The sequence below is a fragment of the Garra rufa genome, chromosome 3 (assembly GCF_049309525.1).
Source record: "Garra rufa chromosome 3, GarRuf1.0, whole genome shotgun sequence".
NCBI classification, from domain to species: Eukaryota; Metazoa; Chordata; class Actinopteri; order Cypriniformes; family Cyprinidae; genus Garra; species Garra rufa.
The window spans coordinates 53,492,300-53,512,766 of record NC_133363.1 but is presented as its reverse complement, the minus strand read 5'-3'; the positions used below and the strand labels follow the sequence as shown (position 1 = coordinate 53,512,766).

At 34.9% G+C, this 20,467-nt stretch overlaps 2 protein-coding genes and 1 pseudogene across 2 annotated transcripts; 1 reads left to right on the top strand and 2 right to left on the bottom strand.

The window, feature by feature from the left end:
* Positions 1 to 1,846: 1,846 nt before the first annotated feature.
* LOC141331773 (secretory phospholipase A2 receptor-like) lies at positions 1,847 to 2,599 on the bottom strand. Its single transcript, XM_073836801.1, has one exon. It carries the CDS (start codon positions 2,597 to 2,599, stop codon positions 1,847 to 1,849), a length of 753 nt encoding a protein of 250 aa, XP_073692902.1.
* Positions 2,600 to 6,062: 3,463 nt separating this feature from the next.
* On the top strand, positions 6,063 to 7,282 carry LOC141331009 (uncharacterized). The gene is made up of 4 exons (XM_073835839.1): positions 6,063 to 6,093; positions 6,246 to 6,596; positions 6,709 to 7,068; positions 7,230 to 7,282. The coding sequence occupies exons 1-4, from the start codon at positions 6,063 to 6,065 to the stop codon at positions 7,280 to 7,282; spliced, it is 795 nt and encodes a 264-aa protein (XP_073691940.1).
* Positions 7,283 to 8,863: 1,581 nt separating this feature from the next.
* LOC141331630 (uncharacterized) lies at positions 8,864 to 17,553 on the bottom strand (annotated as a pseudogene).
* Positions 17,554 to 20,467: the final 2,914 nt, after the last annotated feature.

Genomic DNA, 20,467 nt, shown 5'->3' with positions numbered 1-20,467 from the left:
ACTGCTCAAAGCTATGATGACCACAACAAAACCACACTGACATGCACCAGTCCTAGCCACCATCAGGCAAGCTAGAGATTTTATAATTGAAAAAAAAAAAAAGATTAAAAAAGAAAAAATTATTTCTAAAAACAAAGAGGGTGCTGGCAATGATTTTAAAAAACACTATTGGGCAACAGTGAGGGATGGTATTCTACTCAAGCTGTTTTAACTTTAAAATGCATGTGTTAGAGGATTTAAGTGCAAATCAAAATGCTGCAGAAGAATACTACATTTGCATACTTGCTATAAAGAGTACACTTTCATTTGACTGGAAGCTTAATGTACCTGCTGGGTGTGCACCAATGCACATTACTGAATGTGTATCAACTTACATATTGCAGCAGACTTGCAATATGATCCAGAAGGTAGACAGTAGATGGCTTTTCACCTCAAACAGTTAACCCTAGGTTATTCTAAACCCCAGATAAACAAAAACATATCTTGATTTGTGTTTCAGTGTGAAATCAGAGTGTGAAATTACTTTTTCTAGGAAAATGTAAAAAAAAAAATATTGTGACTTCACTAATCACATTTATAGATATATAAAAGATATATAAAACAAAAATAGTATTACAATTTATAGGCTGAACATATAGCAGATTGTCAGGCACATACTGTAGATATTCACAGACATGTCTGAATAAATACAAATGTGCCCCACCGGTTCTTTTGAGGTAAATAGTGCAATAAAAAGTTAATAAAAAGTGCAATAGAGCAATAAGACCCATATCATCACAGTTTAGTGTTTAAAGAAATCAATAAAAAGACACCGGACAATCAGTGTTTGTCATACAGTATATTTGATTAACAAATGTATACAGAAACCATAAACACCCAAAACAAATCTACTTTCAAACAAAATAAACAAGCAATCCATTCAAATCTATTCAGTCCACACATATACTGTGGATTATAAGGAGTGCTTTGAGGAACATGATGGTAATCCCTTGGCCTCCAAATTCACCTGACTTGAACCCAATAAATAAGTTGGTTTGTGCTACATCACTATCACCCCACAATGTACAGGAACTGGAAGACCTGTTCACTTTATGATACCAGATACTCCAGAAGACATATCACCACCTAGTTGAATCATTGCCTCACACCATGGCCGCTGTTTTGTAAGCTAAAGGAGAAAGAAAACTAAAGGAGATCCTTTGTCCAGTGGAAAGGTTCTATGGATGTTAAAGGTTCTTCATTAAACCATCAATGCCGATAAAGAACCTTTAAGAGTGTTTAATGATGGTGGACAGGTCATCATTGTACCTTCTGCAGTAAATCTTTTTAATTGGTCTCAATAAAGTGATTTCTACATAGTTTAAAGTTCAGTCCAAAACTACGAGACTACAAATAAAGAACACAGTGACTGCAATATTCAATTAAAAAAAATGTTTACAGAAACCCAACACAGAAAATGTACACCCAATACTTAAATACACTGATACAAAGAAAACAGGCGATGCATGCAAATTAAAAGTAAAAACTCCAAATTTCAATAGGTAATCATTCAAGAGCTTGAAGATTCAGTATTATCGTATTAGTAGGTCAGTCATTATGTGGCTACAAAAAAAAGTAAAATAAAATTCTCTTAAATTACTTAGACATATTTAGACTTAGACATAGTGTTCTAGAATAAGGATTTTGTTACAAGATTAAGTGATGGTGATGCAAAAAATCTAAGACAGCAACCACAAACAATCTGTCACTCAGTGGTATAAGCAATAATGGCAAAAGTGTGCAATATGGTAAAAGCTGACCACAACCATCATTTCAAGTGGCAAAACATTTGTGGTATGAAGAACATTTAAAGCTTCCTAAAGCAGGCAAAGTTGAGTTTTTCCTCACAATTTTTGGGTTGCCAAATCTTCCTTGTTCTATCCAGAGCTCCACAACGCAGGTTTCCAGCAGGGCACTGGACTTTCCCCTCTGCAGTCCAGGCTTTATATTGAAGATTATCATCATTGACCCAGAACCAATGGCCAACCATAAAGCGCAGACCAGTCCACACAAAAGCTGTCTGGGATGTTATGGTGATATTTATCACCTTTTCCATTTTTATCTGAGAACTTAGGCTCACCAGGTCAATGTAGTTCTGTCTGCAGTAGTTCAGGGCTTCATCCCACGTCTTATTTTGATGCACCAGAATGGGCTCAAAAACCTCCATACAGTAGAATGGTAGAGGCTGATTGCACCAAGCATTGTGCAGTTTAGCAGTAGATTTTCGAACACAGCCACACTCGTTGTTGAGACGGTTCGGTTCCCCAGTGTCCCAGTAGTCTGTTTTTTGATCCTCACCTCCTGACCAACTCCATGTTTGTATGTTTTTAGAAACCATGTACAGTCCAATCCAAAAATGATAATCATTGATTTCTGGATTTATGGACAGCAGTTGTGCCTCTTCTTTACTGAAAGTGGACAGGTCATCATGGTACTCTCTGCAGTATGCCTGTGCATATTTCCAGGCCATTTTTTTCTCACAAAAAAAGTGTTTTCTGTTGAGACTGAAGTACAGTCCAAAGAGATTTAAAAAAAGAAACACGGTGACCGTAGCCTTCATTTCTATACAGTTGATCTACTCCGTGCAGCCTTTGCGTGTGCTCAGCGATAAAGGGCTACTTTGTATATATGAGAGACAATAAAACAAACAGGAAGGCAACGACCAACCCGATTGTCAGGCTCTTCAAGTATTTGAGTAATGTCTAAGAAAACAAGCTAAAAGAAGTGAAGCCTATCCAGCGAATTGATAATGTAATAAAAGATTATTCCATTGGAACGTCACAGCAGTTTATTAACTAATAAACACAATATGCAAGTTGAACATGTCATTTTAGGATTAGTATTCTGTTTCAGCTAAAGGTGTCCAGCCAAAAGTAATGAACAATCTTCTCTGATGTCCGACTAATATTCCTTAATTTTCTCATATTTATGAAATGTATTTAATAAACACTATGTGCTCTTCATGTAGTGGATTTTCCCCCCCAGGAACACTTTAAATTTCTATTCTATAAGTTGTCAGTTGTCGCCTCCATCTTTGCACTCATTCAGCATTAATGTCATGGTCAGGCTATTTGAGTAACAAATGTTCACAGAACCCTCACACTTGCTAATGCAGGCAAATCTGCTGATCCATTCAAGCAAATACAAAACTAACAAACACCGGATCGCACGACATTCTGATTTATGACAATCATTGAAAGAAGTAAGCACTTTTAAATCTGGTTTGTAAAGCTCTGAAGAAGCAAAAACTGGTCTCTTATATTATGAGCCACACTGTAACAGACTCAGATTCAACTATCTGAAATGAATAATGTGAAATTAAATAATAAATTGATAAAGAATAGCAACCATAGCAGCACTAACCATGGGCCTCAGAGAAGCTGAGTCATTTTCTGTATAAGGAAATGTTGTGAGACTTATTACAATAGGTGGAGACAACAGAAGCGTTTCCTGTAAGTCAGAAAGAGGAAGTAGTAGTTCAGAGCAGATTGAGCTTTGCTGAGGTGAACATCAGCGGACCAACTTATGCATTAGGATGTGCATTATTATGAAAATAACAAAACTAAGTTTCAAAACAGGCTAAAACAATATGGGAACTAATCTGTTTTTAAATTAAAGCTGAGATAAATATGATCTATGGATTTCATTCATGCTAATAAACTTTACATTTAAAGGAACAAAAATGTGAGCAACCATGCTGTTGTTTGTTGTTTGCACAGCAGCGTTTCTATTTCCTCCGCAAACTGAGAAGAGCAAGAGCACCAGCCCCCATCATGTATACCTTCTACAAAGGCACCATCGAGAGCATCCTGACGAGCTGCATCACTGTGTAGTTTGGAGCCTGCAATGCGTCCTGCCAAAAAACTCTCCAACTAATAGAGCAGCTGAGAGGATCATTGGTGTCCCTCTCCCCTCCCCTCCCCTCCCTCCAGGACTTCTATAGCACCTGTCTCACCAAAAAAGCCCTCTGCATAGCAGCTTATTCATCCCACCCTATGCAAAGCTTCTTCAGCCTGCTGCCATCAGGGAGGAGACTGCAGAAATTCCAGGCAAGGACCAGCAGACTGAAGGACAGCTTCATCCATAAGGCTGTCAGGAAGCTTAACTCTTTACCGACTCTGCCCCCACTTCCTTCTGCCCCACAAACTTCCTGAACTGCGACACACACACACACACACACACACACACACACACACACACACACACACACACACACACACACACACACACACACACACACACACACATGTTGGGTTTACATGTTTTATGGGGACATTCCATAGGTGTAATGGTTTTTATACTGTACAAACTGTACTTTCTATCGCCCTACACCTACCCTACACCTAAACCTAGCCCTCACAGGAGATTGTGCACACTTTTACTTCATCAAAAAAACTCATTGTGCATGATTTCCTCATGGGGACCTGAGAAATGTCCCCACAAGGTCAAAATCTACTGGTATTCCTATCCTTGTGGGGACATTTGGTCCCCACAACGTGATGAATACCAGGTACACACACACACACAGACACACACAGACACACACACTCACACAAACACACTCAACCACCGACCTGCACCAGTCACTTTGTGTAGTATTGGTGCTCTGCTAACTACCTCTTACTACACACAGACTACCTCTAAAGACTAGTCTGTTATAACTGTCACTTTATTAAACTTATAAGATCCTTTTGCACCATATTCTTTTTTGCATTTGCACTACTCTGTCTGGTTTGCACTCTCTGCCATATGCCCTTGTTTGTATTTAGTTTTTTTATATATTATATGTATAATTGTATTTATTTGTGTTTTAAAATTTCTACCTTTTGTATTTAATGTTACGTGTATGCACCTAGGGTCTAAGAGTAACGCAATTTCAATTCTCTGTATATGTCCGGTACATATGGCAAAATTGACAATAAAGTTGACTTTGACTTTGACAGGATGATGCAACATGCTCTCGTGGTTTGGGGCTTTGAGTCCAACCTTGAGTTAGAGCATTCAGAAAGCCCCCACCAGAGCTCACATTTCTGTGGTAATAGAACTTCACAAATACACGATTGACCCTAAATCACATCTAACTTTTTCCTTTAAATGCACAGATTAGATGCATTGTTTTCTTTTGTTAAATCTGTATTAACTTTTGAAAAGTACCAGGGTCAAATGTTTCTTACTAATAACCGCAATACAATAGCCATTTAAAATAAAACACAAAAAGCAAGCATACAGTATATTTACTGTTCACTGAATCACGTGATTAAAGCTTAATTAATGATTTTCTAAAATGTGAGAGCACATCATATTCAAAAATAAGTTCAAAATATACAATAAAATAGGCTATGCTTTATAGTTTGATATCTTAATTAAAAATATGTGCAGGGATAAATCATTTATTTAAACAAAAAGTTTTTTTTATATTTAAGTATTCTGTACGTCTATATCAAGTTTGATTTAATAGTGACTTTAAAGTCGAAGAATTATTTTGTTGAAGTCAGTTGACATGATTCAGCACCATGGACAAGGAACAGCGTTTTTGCCTACAGTGTCTCCCCTTAATTGATTCCTAAATGAACTTTATTCAAAAGGTTTGTGTAACTCATTTACTGCTTTTTCAATTCAGGTGGCATTGGGACACAAAACATTTTGCAGCAAAAACATTTGCAAGCCTCTAAACTGGATGATAATAAACACCATTTATTAAAATTGTGCCCTGTTAATTGTCAGTCCTGAAACAAATTCACACTTTAAGTTAGTATGTTTTTGAATATAATATAGATTGTATTTATTTATTTATTTATTTATTTATTTATCTGTTTTCATTGTTGGTGTTCATAAGAAGACAAACTATTTCCTTTGCTTGTGAGAGTGTCACCTTTCACCCAAAATCTACAGCCAAATCTGACTTTGTCATATGACAATATTTGATATTAACCAATCACGTCCAGGATTAGTTTCCAGTTGATTTAGTTACTTTGATTGTGCACCTTGCCATCTCTTATTCTTTGCTAGCAAATCAAACTAACATGAGCACAGTTTTATTCCTCATCATCGTTTGTAGGTATAGACTGAATTAACTGGCATGCATTGAAAAATATCTAACAATGTAAATTTATTTATTCATTTGAACTTTTATAATTTTTAATAGATTCTTGAATTAACTTCATGCAAAAGGTTTGTGTAACACATTTACTGCTTTTTCAATGCAGGTTGCATTGGGGCACAAACCGTTTTGCAACCAAAACGATTTCAAGCCTCTAAACTAGGCGATAACATCACTATTGAGTGCTACTCACCGAAAATAAATTTTAACAAAATAGTGTGGCACAAGCAGGAGATGGGAATGAATCTTCAAGCCATTTCAAAAAGTTACATTTACCTGGCAAAAGTTGATTTTGCTGATGGATATAATAATGGTTGTTTTAACGTAACAATAAGTAAAGGCATTTATCATTTACAGATTTCCTTGACAAAAAAGGAAGATATAACAACATACTTTTGTGGAGTCATAATTATAGGAGAACTGACTTTTGGACATGGAACATTTTTGATGTTTCACGGTATGTTTGATCTGTTATATTTATGTTAAAAAAGAATAAATATTGGTTATAATGAAGAGACTGTAAAATTTATAATAGCACAATTACAATTACTTTCTGCTTTGCTTTAAAGGAGAGCATACCACAGCAACAGTTTTTCAGGAGCCTATTTCTGATAATGTTCACACTGGAGACAACATTACCCTCACATGTAGAGTCCAAATGCCAGATGAGAAATGTAAAGGAGAACATGAGGCCTACTGGTTCAGAGAGGCTGCAGAAGAATCCGGTTCTGGCATCATTTACACTGATGGAGATATGAAGAAACATGAAAAGATGTGTAAGGATGATTCTACTACTCAAACCTGCATTTACACCCACACAAAGACGAACCTCAGCCTTTCTGATGTTGGTATGTACTACTGTGCTGCACTCGTGTGCGGCAAGATACTGTTTGGAAACGGAACTTATCTGGAATTCAGCTCAATATCTGGTAAAGTGCTAAATAAAACATTATAAATTGCATAAAACGTAACTGTTTGTTTACTGTACTACTGTTTATTATTATCATCATTTAGGTTTTTAAACAGGATCGACATACAGTGAGATTTTTAATGCTTTATTTTATTTTATTTTATTTATTTTTTTGTGCAGATAACGAGTTGATAACAAGTCCTTTGTTTTTATACTACTCACATCAAACATAATTTCTATGATGATAATGATCTTACTCTTGGCTGTGCAATGTAAGGATGAAGGAAGCTCCTCAGGTATATTATTTTTTATTTAATTATTTTATTAATTATATTCAATATTTTATTGATCAGACAAGTTTTATTTGCAAACATTTATACTGTACTTTGTGTCAGGCGGTAGATCTTTATCTGAAGGTACTCAGGTAAATTCAACCATTTTTTTAATCATAATAAAAACTCTGATGTCACGTCAATGCTATAATATTTCAGAAGTCTCTTGATCAAACTGAACAACTGTATTTTATATTTATTTCTTGTACAATTCCTAATATTTAGTGTTTAATTTTTTAAATAATGTCAAGTTGCTTCCGTTAAAATATGTATCGTTTTATGAACAGATTCCAACAGAAATTAATTAAATTATTTAAATAATCAAAAATATTTCGTTATCAGGTTGGATATGCAGAAGCCTTGACTTACACATCTGTGAGTTTAAGCAGTAAATCATGGCCCTCTACAACATTTCCCAGTGTAAGACGCAAAATTATTCCCTCATGAAATTAAAGTCCAGGAACTCTCACAAAAGCAGATGCCATGCAACAAAACAATAAAGGCAAGGTCTGATCTGATAAACCAAAAGGTTTTTGTGTTTTTACAACTGATTAGAAGATTTGTTTTTTGTGGGTATATAAGCAAAGTGGCATTATTGTAATTTGGGATTCTGTATTCAGATAAACCCCCACACTATGTGTTTAAGAGTCTCTGGAGCTAAGTCTCTCACATGCTGCTGTGTCTCTCTGCAGTCAGGTATGCATCTCCCACTCTTAGATTCGAATGATGTTATGTATTTATCTGAATTGAAACTGAATTTAATTCTGAATTGGATTTTCATTGTTTAATTGTGTAATTGGCATGATACATTTTTACTTGGCAACAATAAATGTTAATTTTTGAGTTATTCTAGAATTTCTTCATTATTTCAAATAGATTAAATTGCAGTCTGGTATTTTCCACAATTCTGCGTCCAGGACAAGTCATACCGAAGGGCTTCCAATTTCTGACTGTCACATTGTATGTTCTCATGATTATAGGAAAAAGGCACTCTATAGTATGGACTTGCAGGGTGCAGTCCATTTAAGATGCATTATAATCATCCCTCATCCTCTGAGCAAGTCCAGAGCTGGCGAGCTTGTGTTGTGGGTTGATTAATCGGCCGAGTGAATAGTGATACCAGGTCATTACAGTTTTTCTCGATTGTTTACACACAAAAACTGGTACTTGAGACACAATGACCACAACATGTAACTCGTGCACCAACCCCCTGAACCAATTCTGCTAAACTACAAGCACAATTCCTGCTTTACACTCAAATTGCAATTCTAAAACACATTTTTTTCACAACTCTACACACAATTCTCTGCATTTGGCACAATTTTCATGATGAAAATATCTTGTTTTCACAAGGAACACACTACCATTCAAATTCTAAAGTTAAGTAGTCCTACTATGCACACTGACTCATCACAATGGTAAACACCTTTCACACAGGTTTACAATTAGCACTCAGAGCTTTAGCATAAAAAGGGCAACAGGTCAGCTCTGTTTTGGAGCAATGGATGCCAACATTGGAAACAGAGGGAGAGCCAGAGCCAGAGGAGTAAGAGTAAGAGGAGGAGGAGGAATATAATCGGGCAGCGTGCTATTGTTGAAGTCCCTGGCCAGCGCGGAGGGAATATCACAATGTGTGCAGCGATTACGCACCACGGTGTCATGCATCACCATGCTACCCTTGGCCCCTACAACACTGGCCATCTGATCACATTCCTGGACACGCTACACAACACACTCATTCCACCAAACCAGATAGATGGCCCAGAGCAGCTCAGGTACGTTGTAATTTGGGACAACGTAAGTTTCCACCGGGCTGCTCTGTTTCGTAACTGGTTCATTGCCCACCCACAATTTTTAGTTGTTTATCTCCCTCCATATTCCCCATTCCTAAATCCTATTGAGGAATTTTTTTCTGCCTGGAGATGGAAAGTGTATGACCGAAATCCACAAACGCGTATACCCCTTCTCCAAGCTATGGAAGACGCATGTAGAGATTTAGCAGTTGATGCTTTTCATGGCTGGATTCACCATGCTAGGTGATATTTCCTCCGCTGCTTGGCCAGGGAAAACATTGTCTGTGATGTGGATGAGGTGCTGTGGCCAGACCGAAACAGAAGACAGGATGCAGCATAGTTTTTTTTCTTCTTTTTTTTTACAGTAACTGTATACAGTAAATCCTTCTTTTGTAGACCACTGTACAGTATGTGGAACTTTGTGTTGGTTGGGATGTACACTGTGTACATTGTTTTTGTGGGAAAAATTAAATATATTCATTACCATGTATTTGTGTGCTCTGAGTATAAAAACAATATTCTCAAATATTTTACATCACAACACACTTATGTATATACTGTCTGTAGTAAGTGTAACACTGAACAAAAAAGGCCTAAGTCATTACGATGAAAGGAGAAGTGTGTTTTACATTGAGCATGTCAGTGTTCATCTGGTTCTTATAAATGTCTATTGATATGATGGTTTGTGTGTGTCATTTGAAAACAAAATACCATTTTGAAAAGAAATAACATTGTTTTGAATGTGAAGTTTAATTTTGCAGGAGAATTGAGAGGTTTTGCCCATTGTGTGTGTGTTTTTGGATTTGTGTGTAGAGTTCTGAGAATATGAGGCATGCTTTCAGAAAATGTGTGTAAACAATCGAGAAAAACTGTAATGAACAAATAATTTGAAAAATAGGATTTCCAGAATAATCAGATTTCTAAATTAATACACAATCAAAATTTGTGATCAGCTTTTGATTAGAAATACAGTCTAAATTTAATGATCACTTGACATTGGAGTCAGATTAATACAGAGCTATATTAAAATTTAAACTAAATCTTAATAAATAAAGTGAACTTTGAAGAAGCGCTGTGGAAAGACCGAACATGCATTAAACCTTCAAACAGGTCACTGGACTCTACCTTTGGACCGGCGAGTTGAACCTTACACCAGCATAATGATGTCTATTCACAGATCAGATCCTAATAGCAGAACCAAAAACTGGAAAGCCTAAAAAAATTTGTACTTGAGTAAACTGATCCAAATATGTAAATGCCTAAAACATGATCCACCAAAAAGTACAAGACACAATCAAATCCAGTACTGCAATTATAAAATGGTCTGAAGATGGCAATCATTGAGTCTGCATTTATGCTTGGGGAAAAAAAAAAAAAAAAAAAAAACTATAGCTAATAAAATATTTTGCCTTTGACATTTTATCATTTGCTTAACCCCTGTTTCATAATAAAAAATCTGTATATAAAAAGAGTGGAGATGAATAACTGGTGGATGTGGACATCCTAATAAGGCAGAATGATCATCTGATAAGTAGGTATAAAATAAAACTGCATTCAATTCACAGACTGACCTTAAATAAAATAAAATAAAATAAAATAAATTAAAGGCAAAATCTTTGTAGTGTTGTGGGAATGTGGAGTACTAATTCTACATTGTCACTTTTTTATTTATTTTATATTTATTATTTGTTTATTACACTCTAAGAAACTATAAAATGTGACGTTGTATCCTGTTGATTGCAGTGTCTGAAAAAGTATCCTATCCTTCAAGTGTAGTGTTTGCACACAGTAAGCATCAATGGTCGTCAACGGAAAAAGATGCAAATACTGGTGCAAACCTTTCTATTTAACTAAACTGGCAAATTAACATTCTGATTGGCTAATTCAGTTGTCTAACAAACAACATATGTGTATTTCCTTTAAATACATATTAATGAATTCTATTTTACACATTGATATAAAAGTGACTTTCTAAACCACAGACTTTATAATTTATTAGGTGTGGGCATTTGTAGCCTCACCACCAATGTTAAAATCAAACCGACTTTCACACACTAATGACAGCTCCTCTTGAGGTGAAAGGTGATTTTGTCTATATGGTGGCCGATATAATGCACTGTTCAAAGCCTGTCCCTCCTTAGACCCCTGAGAACTCTGATCGTGTGAGACACTCTTACTACACAACATGTAAGTTAATTTCCTCTTTACATTGTCAGAACTTGAGTATTGTAGATATATTTATTATAACAGGTCTATTTTGTGAGTTCCTCTTAGGTGAGAAAATAAATGCAAATGTTTATGAAGTATGTAGAGTTGTAAAATGTGATGCAAACTTCTAGAATATACAATAACATAATGGGTTAATTTTTAGTATTGAAAGCTCAACAAGACTCTTACATTATCAATGCATGCGGAGTAACCAAACCATCTTTGGAAATTTCAGTCTCTCTATTTTAAAGGTTAGAACTACTTCAGTGATCACTACTAAAACAGAAAAGTTTTTGTATTAAAAGAATTAAGCAAAAGAAAAGTGCAAAATATTTTTTACATTACTGATATGCCTATTACGCTTATTAATTTGCATAACCAAAACATTTTCCCCATCTTTAAGAGAATCAAGTTCAAGTCCAAAACTGGCCTTACCATAAGGCATTTGTCTTTAATACTCTCATTTTGCTCGAGTAGAATAATCAACATACTGCTCTGTAAAAGTCTGAGAAGAACGAGTGAATTGCATGCAGGTACATTTTAATTATGAAATAAAGGGCTCGGTTGTTTTAACCACTTTCCTGGCACGACAGAACATGTTTTAAAATGTTTCAGAAGTTTTTGACCCCCTTTCAGAAGATTCAGAACCTGATGTCAGTTTTACTCTTGTAAGTCAGAATCTCTTAACATTTCTATTTACATTCATGCACTTATTCTAAAATTTACATTGCCTTTAAAGTATACCTTTTTATCAGTTCATGCTTTCTCTGAGAATTAAACGCATGCTATGATCAACTGATTGAGTGTCAGGAACACACCAAATAAAGCTGCTGTGCTAAAAGTTGGTATTTGCATTCACTGAGCAAATGCCTTCCCCTTTTCTTCCGTCACAGAACCAAGATAGTCTGGACCCAAACTACACAACCCTACAATTCCTTGAAGACAATGCCAGAGAGAGTTCAGAGATTGAGCAAAGAATAACAAGAAAGGATACAATCTACTCCAGCCTTAAATGCCAGATGTCAATGTCAGACATCACTGAAGAAAGCTAAGCTATTTCTTGTCCTTTACATATTGTTTTGAACTGCAGCAGAGTTGTTGATTACTTCTTCTTCTTTTTTATAATAATAATGACAAAAACATACACTTTACTATGGAGATTGTTAGTGCTATATTAGGGGTGAATGCAATCAGAATTTTTAACTGCTAAACATGGATATTCCAAGAATGTCACACCCCCGGACTGTCTTGTTGGTTTCTCCCATTTTCTCCCGCTGTTCTGAGTGTTTTTGGTTTCTCCGTCATTGTCTGCACCTGTCTGTGTAATTAGTCTGTCTATTTAAGGTGTGTGTTTTCCCCTGTACTCTTGTCGGTCTTTGATGTTTAATGGATGTTTTCCCCTGGTGTTCCCATGTCTACCTGTATTCCGTTGGATTTATTAAATATACGTCTTTTTATTACGTCGTTGTTAGTGTGTTCCTGCCTAATCCGTGACAAAGGAAAGTACCAATATTCCAGGTACTTTCCCTGTTTGCCCCCTTTTATGTCCTATAAAGGGCTCAGAGGCAAATGTGCATATATATTTAATGTGCTGTTAAGACACTTCTACTTGCCCACAAGAACCAGACACTGAGAGAGAAACATCATGTGGTTTCAAAGACGGATGGAAAACAAAGTGGCCTGTTTTTCTAAAGGTTAATTGTTGTAGCAACTTTAAAACTAAATATAAAAAATGAGAATGCATACGTAATGCAAAGTTTGCAAACTATTATTATTCAGATGGTTAGTCTGTAACTTTTATTCCAGCTAAGTATGTCTGGCCTTTTTTATAACCTCTGTGTTTTCCTATAAAATTATTTTCATAATCCATTCAATTTATCGCAAACATTTTTTCTAAAGTACATAATCTATGCTAAATGCACCCATGATTTTGCATACTATTTATGAAGTAGGCATTGCATTCAGAAGTTAAATATGCAGTATAGCAATATTTTATTTGATTTCAACCAATAACAAATTTGACATGGACACATAAAGGACACGCTTTATATGCTAAACATTTTTTTTTTAAATCCCCTTAAAAAAGAAAAAAATGTCACTACTCATAAGTACTTTGTCACAAATTCATAAATTACTTTTGCTAATTCATTTCAAACAAAATATGGAAACTAGAATTTAAGGTTTTCAAATGATACAAGCAGTAAGTGGTCAAGATTAGTTTCGGTTTGGAAAAAAAAAAACGTATTATTATATACAGTAAGTATGTAATGACAAACTTTCCACCAGTGGGTTTAACGTATGGCATCAAAACATGTCCTAAAAAGAAGGCTGTTGGTTAACCAATAAAGGGAAACTCTGTCATCTGCCAACATCTACCAATCAGCTTAAACAACATTTTTCTTTTGGTGACCTGTGTCTCTCATTCTTCAAAATGAGCAAATGCTTAGAAAAGATGCATGCTGTCAATGCAACCATCCTTGCTTTTGTGGTAGGCAAACATTGTAAATCTCCTTCTCAAATATATATTGTTAAACTTTAGCCTTTAATGACTTTTTGTTTACTTTTCAAATCCAGGTTGCTTCACAGCCCAAGCTGTTATGCAATCAAAATCTGTGCAACAAGTCAAAATTGGAGACAGTGTGACAATACAATGTTATTTTCTCAAAAAAGATTCCAACTATTAGGAAAGAAGCCGCAGTCCATAGCAATGCCCTATTATAGGAACAATGTCCATTTTCCAAATGGGGAATGGAACTTATCGTGTAAATATTTTCCAAATGACACAATAGGATGTAGCAACTTATTATTGTGGAGTGATTAAGTTCACTGCATTGTATTTTAGTCCTGAAATGTTTCTGATGATAACAAGTATTCTATTCTGCTGTCAAATAAAATAACTGTTATATTTTTGGAATCATTTTTAAGGAAAACATTCAAGTACAAGAACAATTCTACAGCAACCTGATTTATCTACAGCATGCTGGTTCATCTCAGTGAGAACATCACTTTGCAGTGTACAGTTCAGTGGAGTCTATGGCAGCCCTATAAACGGATTATAAGAAAATTATGAAATTTGGCACACTTGTAGTGATGGCCATGAATAGTTATCTGACCAAATTTGGGGTCTCTAGAACCAACTCTATAGCGCCAACACTAGTTCAAAAATGAAATATTTAAATGGTAATAACTCTAAAATCCCTAATTCCAGAAAAATTAAACTTAGTACAACTGATTCCTCTCCTCATGCTGATCACATTCAATAGCTTACATTAAGACACCACCAATTACAGTAGCAGCCATTTTGAAAAGTACAGTATTCTGTTTTTTGCTACTCCTCCTTGAGGTTGACCCAAAATGGGTTCAGAGGCTATATCTTGACCAAACTTTGATCAAATGAAATGAAACTTGGTATGCTTCATCAACACCATGTTCTGAGGGTCCATGCCAAAGTAGGGAATAGCACCACCTATGGGTCGTGAGATACCAAAAATGCACATTTTTGCTTCTAACTTTTGAAAAGTTAGTCAGAAAATCATTATGGGAACTATACATTATGGGAACTATACATTGTTTAAAAGTCTCCAAATAAAATCCAACATTCAAATATGCCCAAAATGGCCATAATGGGCTTGGCCCTGCAATGGCTGCTAGCATTTTGAAAAACTTTTCCAGAACCTCTATTGGCTATTGGCTATTTTGTTGCATAATATTCATATGAAGCTAAAGCATATATTCTCATGGTTATTTCTACTTCCTATAACAGGTTTCGCTTGGATGTTCACAAAATCAGATGCCTACATCCCAGAAAAACCATCAAATTTGTTGGTTATGAGAATGCTTCCTGTGTAATGTGAAGTACCATGCTAGAGGTTCGTGTTGGTGTTATTAGCATGTGTGTAATAAAAAATAGTGGTTTAATGGATTTTTAAAACGTGTTTGTGTACCAAAGCACATCTATACTAATTTCCACTCTGTCGTGAAATAAATATGAATTAAGAACATTTAATCTCTGTAAAATGTGTATGCAAAACATGAGTTTGAAAATCTAAATTCCAGGAGAGTCTTGTATTGCTCCTATGAGAAACAAACAGTTTAATGCTGGTTTATTTCTAATAAGTAGACAGTCATAAAAGAGCATTATGTTACATGAAACAAAATCAAGGTTCAGATTATGTCTTTGCATATCATTCCACATCATACATGAATTTGGAGAGATATGTTACATATTACAGATGATCAGAAGCTGGTTTCCTTAACAGACCTGGTTTTCCATCTGATCAGGTTTTTTTTTAATTTGGAGAGCAACGGCAGATGGACAACAGTCATCTTTTGAAATGCTTTTTGAATTAATGCAGTACCAAAAAGTAATTATGACAATAGTAATTAAAAGAAGGAATGTTCTTACAATGGAAAGAATTATAAAAGTCATCATCTGTTCAGCTGAATCAGCACCTGAAATAGACAAAATTATGGATATAATGTTAACACACCATAAAAGTGCTCCTTTTTACCAGTTACTTCTTGAGGAACATACCTATAATGTCCAGTTTGGTGTCATTCAAAAACAGAATCTCCCCACATGCAGCAATAGTGCAGCTGTAAGTCCCAGAATCAGGAAGTTTTAGATCTTTCTTAGAGAAGCTGTAGACACATCTACGTGCTCTAAAACCAGCTTCAGAGCTCCACTCACAATAACCAATACTTGTTCCATGTACGCCAATTAATCTCGGCTGAGATTCTTCTGATTCCTGTATGATCCAGTACACACTGTTGTTTCCCACACAGCTCTGATTTAAAACTGTGCAGGTAAGACTCACTGAATCTCCATGATGTGATGAAATTAAAGCAGGTTGTTTTATGAAAGTGTTGCTTTTCACCCCTGTATGGAAATTTAATGAGTGAGTTTTGAATAAGATACTATGGACATTGCATTCAAATATGGTAATTAGTTCTTTAAAAGTTAGCATTTCGGTATAAAAGCTTCACTATCACTATACACTCTTAAATATAAAGGTTATTTATAGGCATTGGTGGTTCAATGAAGTGCTTTTCCATTATAAAGAACCTTTTGTAAAAGAAAAAAGGTTCCAAAGAGTTTAAAAGTTCTTTAGATTATTCACAGTAAGGTTATTTTAATAAATGTTCACTTAAAGATTCTGTTGGAACCCAAAATAGTGTTGCGGCCAAAACCCCCTTTTGAAAGCTCAGTATTATACCTCAGATGTTATAAACAACCATAAATTACTCAAAATAATGATTACCTTCAATTATCAACTCTGTCCCTCCGACAAACTCCATTACATTGGAATAAGCGTTTCCACAGTAGTATGTTGCCGAGTCTGAGAGCTGTATGTTTCTTATCACCAAGCGATGCACACCCTTGTCATTCAGCACAGAGAAGCGTGAATTATTCTGGAAATTATCGTAAAACCGGGCTTTGTTGTCATACTTGTAGATGGTGGACATGAGCCTGGGATTTTTTCCAAGTTCATGCTTGTACCATGAGAAGTGCATGGCCATTTGGCTCCGGTAAAAGCAAGACATATTAATGGTTTCTCCCAGTTTGGCAAACACAGGTGGATTATTCAGGTGGGATGCAGTAAGGCCTAAACAAAAATATTAAAGCGACAAGTAAAAATTGATTAGCTTGAATTAATGTGAATACAGTTTAGTTCTGACATAAATGTTCAACTCACCAATTAGAAAGAGAAGCAAAAATCTTAAGTTTATCATATCTGGATGGATTTATCCTAGTTAGAAACAGGAGAGCAAATGACAAAACAAACTTCACCAGAGATACAATGAACGATGCGACCAACCAGTAGGATGTGTTTAGATGTCAGAAAGTGCTGTACAAGATTTTTTTTTTTCCACTGATCTATTTCTTTCAGAGATTTTATTAGCTACTTTTAATTCCTCAGACAAATAATTGCATACAAGTAACATCAGTAGCCACTATCAGTAAATACCTTTACAGTATATATGCCATTTTGAAAATAAGTACAATTAGAAATTATTATTTCTAAAACAAAGACATGAAGGCAGTGTGCTAGTTGTGGTTTCCTGCTGGTCATGTGGTAACTTGACCTTCTTAAGTTCTAAGCAAGTGTTTCTTGGCTGCACGCCTAGCAGATGAAGGGAAATCATCATGTGATCACAAAACTGTGCCATCATCAAAATTGCACTTTTAAGTGAAGACAGTGGACAATGATTTCTCTTGTCTGATATTAATCAAGAACCTTTTTAATATCCTACATTCAAAATATTAACAAAGCATGGACTGAAATCAAATCAGTGATGACCACAACAAAATCACAATGACATGCTCTAGACCTATAGCCTTGTGGCTTCACAGCTACACTTCACATCCGCTTCATAGTACAGACTATGAAAGGCTATAGAATATAGAATAATGTGGAAGGTGTATATGTCCTATGAAGTTTCAACTCCACTTTCTTATTTTGAACTACTAATGACTTCATGTCAGTTCTGATGCCAATATATTTCTAAACTAATGACTTTTTTATTGTTGCATTTTTTAATTATTGTAAATAAAAGTAAATTTAAGCCAAATGATGAAAGATATTTTTTTTCAATGAACACATATCACAAGTGCCCAGTTGAAAAAACTCTTTAAGAAAAATAAAATAAAATTAAGACACATCTATTAGGTATCAGTGTAACAAGGTTGATGTGTTGACTTTATGAAATTAACAAGAATTTGCATATTCATATCTAAGATAATGCATTATTAACTGTACTATGAATATGTCTTAAGAATTATTATATTTATATCATTATTAATCTTTTTGAGAATATGTATTCATATTATTCTTATATATTCTCATATTATTACTATATATATAATATGCATTCAATGCCCTAACAGTTTTACCCTGACTGACCCTTTGAGACATGACATGAGACTGTATACTGTTGCTATGTGTAGTGTCTTGCGAAATTATTCATACCCCTTCATTTTTTTCATTTTTTTTTTTATGTTGCTGCCTTATGTTAAACTACTTTAAATTTCTTTTTTCCCCACATCAATCTACACTCCCTACTCCATAATGGCAAATCAAAAAATATGTTTTTAACATTTGTGCAAATTTATTAAAAATATAAAACTGAAAAGATCCTGTTGCATAAGTATTCGTATTCATTTCTGGGACACTCGAAATTTAGCTCAGGAGCATTCATATTGCTTCTAGATGTTACTACACTTCGAGTGGAGTTAAACTGTGGCAAATTCATTTGAATGAGTATGATTTAGAAAGGCACACACCTCTCAGAAAAGGTCTAACAGCTGAAAATGCACATCAGAGCAAAAACCAAGTCCTGAGGTCAAGATAACTGCCTGTAGAGCTCAGTGACAGACTTGTGTTAAGACAAAGTGTTATGGAAGAATTCAGAAAAAAAATCTGCTGCATTGAAGGTTCACAGAAGCATTATCCACAATGGAAGACGATTGGAATAACTAGGACTCTAGAGAATGTCTGCCAGCCCCCATCCAAGCTGACAGAGCTTGAGAGGTGAAAAGGTGAGGCAAAGAATGGCAGATAATTGCCAAATGCAGATGTGCAAAGCTTGTCACATCATACCCAAAAAGACTTGAGCCTGTAAAGGTGCTTCAACTATGTTCTGAGTTAAGGGTATGAATACTTATGCAACTGGATCTTTTAAGTTTTTTACTTTTGATAAATTTGCACAAATGTTAAAAACCAATTTTTTTCTTTGCCATTATGGAGTATGGAGTGTAGACTGACATGGGAAAAAAGTAATTTAAAGTAGTTTAACATAAGGCAGCAACATAAAATGTGAAAAAGATGAAGGTGTATGAATAATTTCGGAAGGTACTGTATGTTATTTTCATACATTTTATCATATCTATCATCATTTCAGCCACAGACCAATGTTCTTTGAACAAGAAGTACTTCTTTGTAAATGTGCCTTTTTAAAGTTTGGGTTGGTAAGCAAACATGCAAATTAATAACGCCTTTGGTCACAAGCTGAGACATGAGTAATGTGTTCTTAATCAAAGTTAGACATAACATTCACACTTCTTACATCTTTTTCTCCACTCTCTATCTTTTACTCTGATACTAGGTGAACCTAGACAGTCTAATATTTCTATTAGACTTCTCTCAGATTTTATTTGATCAGACTCTAATTTGATTCTAATTGGCTTTGAATTTGACTTAGGTCTTTAATTTGTCTTTGATTTTAATTCTAATTTGACTAATTAGACTATATTTGATTCGGCTGTATTTGATCCGATTGATAAATTATTTAACTAGGAATTGGGAATGAATATGTGTATTCCTATTAATCAAAATTACATGAATGGAATTAACAGTCATTAATAATTTGATTCTTGTTATTGCTGCTATTCTTTTAATTGTGGCATTTATTTTTATAGTTTTATAATATTTGTCTTTTGAATAAACGTGTAACCTTTTTAACCCCCACCTGTCTGACATGGAATCAATAAATTTTTTGCATTAAAGGTTTCAATTGTTTTATTTCACTAAATTTTCCTGCTAATAAGCATTGAATTCTGTACTATAATTGTTTAAATCACTGTTTTTAAAAATACATTAAAAAGGCTGTAAGAAGGTGATGGAAACTACCCCTTCCTTTTACAACACAGTGGTAAATAGCACAGTATTGCACATTTTCAAAAGAGTGTTCCTGATGTGTGAGCTGAAGCTGTCACTCTCTTGTCGTTCTAAACTAATTTTCAACACAACGACAAAGACTACAGAAGCATACAGATACATCAACAGAGTGTCTGAAATGGTAAATGTTGATATAAAAAGCATTATGCATTGGCATTTGTTATTTCAAGACTTTATGTCATCACTCCCTAATCTAGACCCACCCACCATCCAGCCAAGTGTTTTTGTAGAAAAAAGGAGCCTAATGGCTATGATTTTAAAAGCCACCAGAGGGCTGTAGTGAGGGATGGTAATTACTCATGTTTGCTAATTAGATATTTTAACTTTAAACTGCAAATGGGAAGAATTTAACACGGAGTAAAATAAAAAAATGTACTTCTACTTTTGTATTGCTAATTCATTTGGCT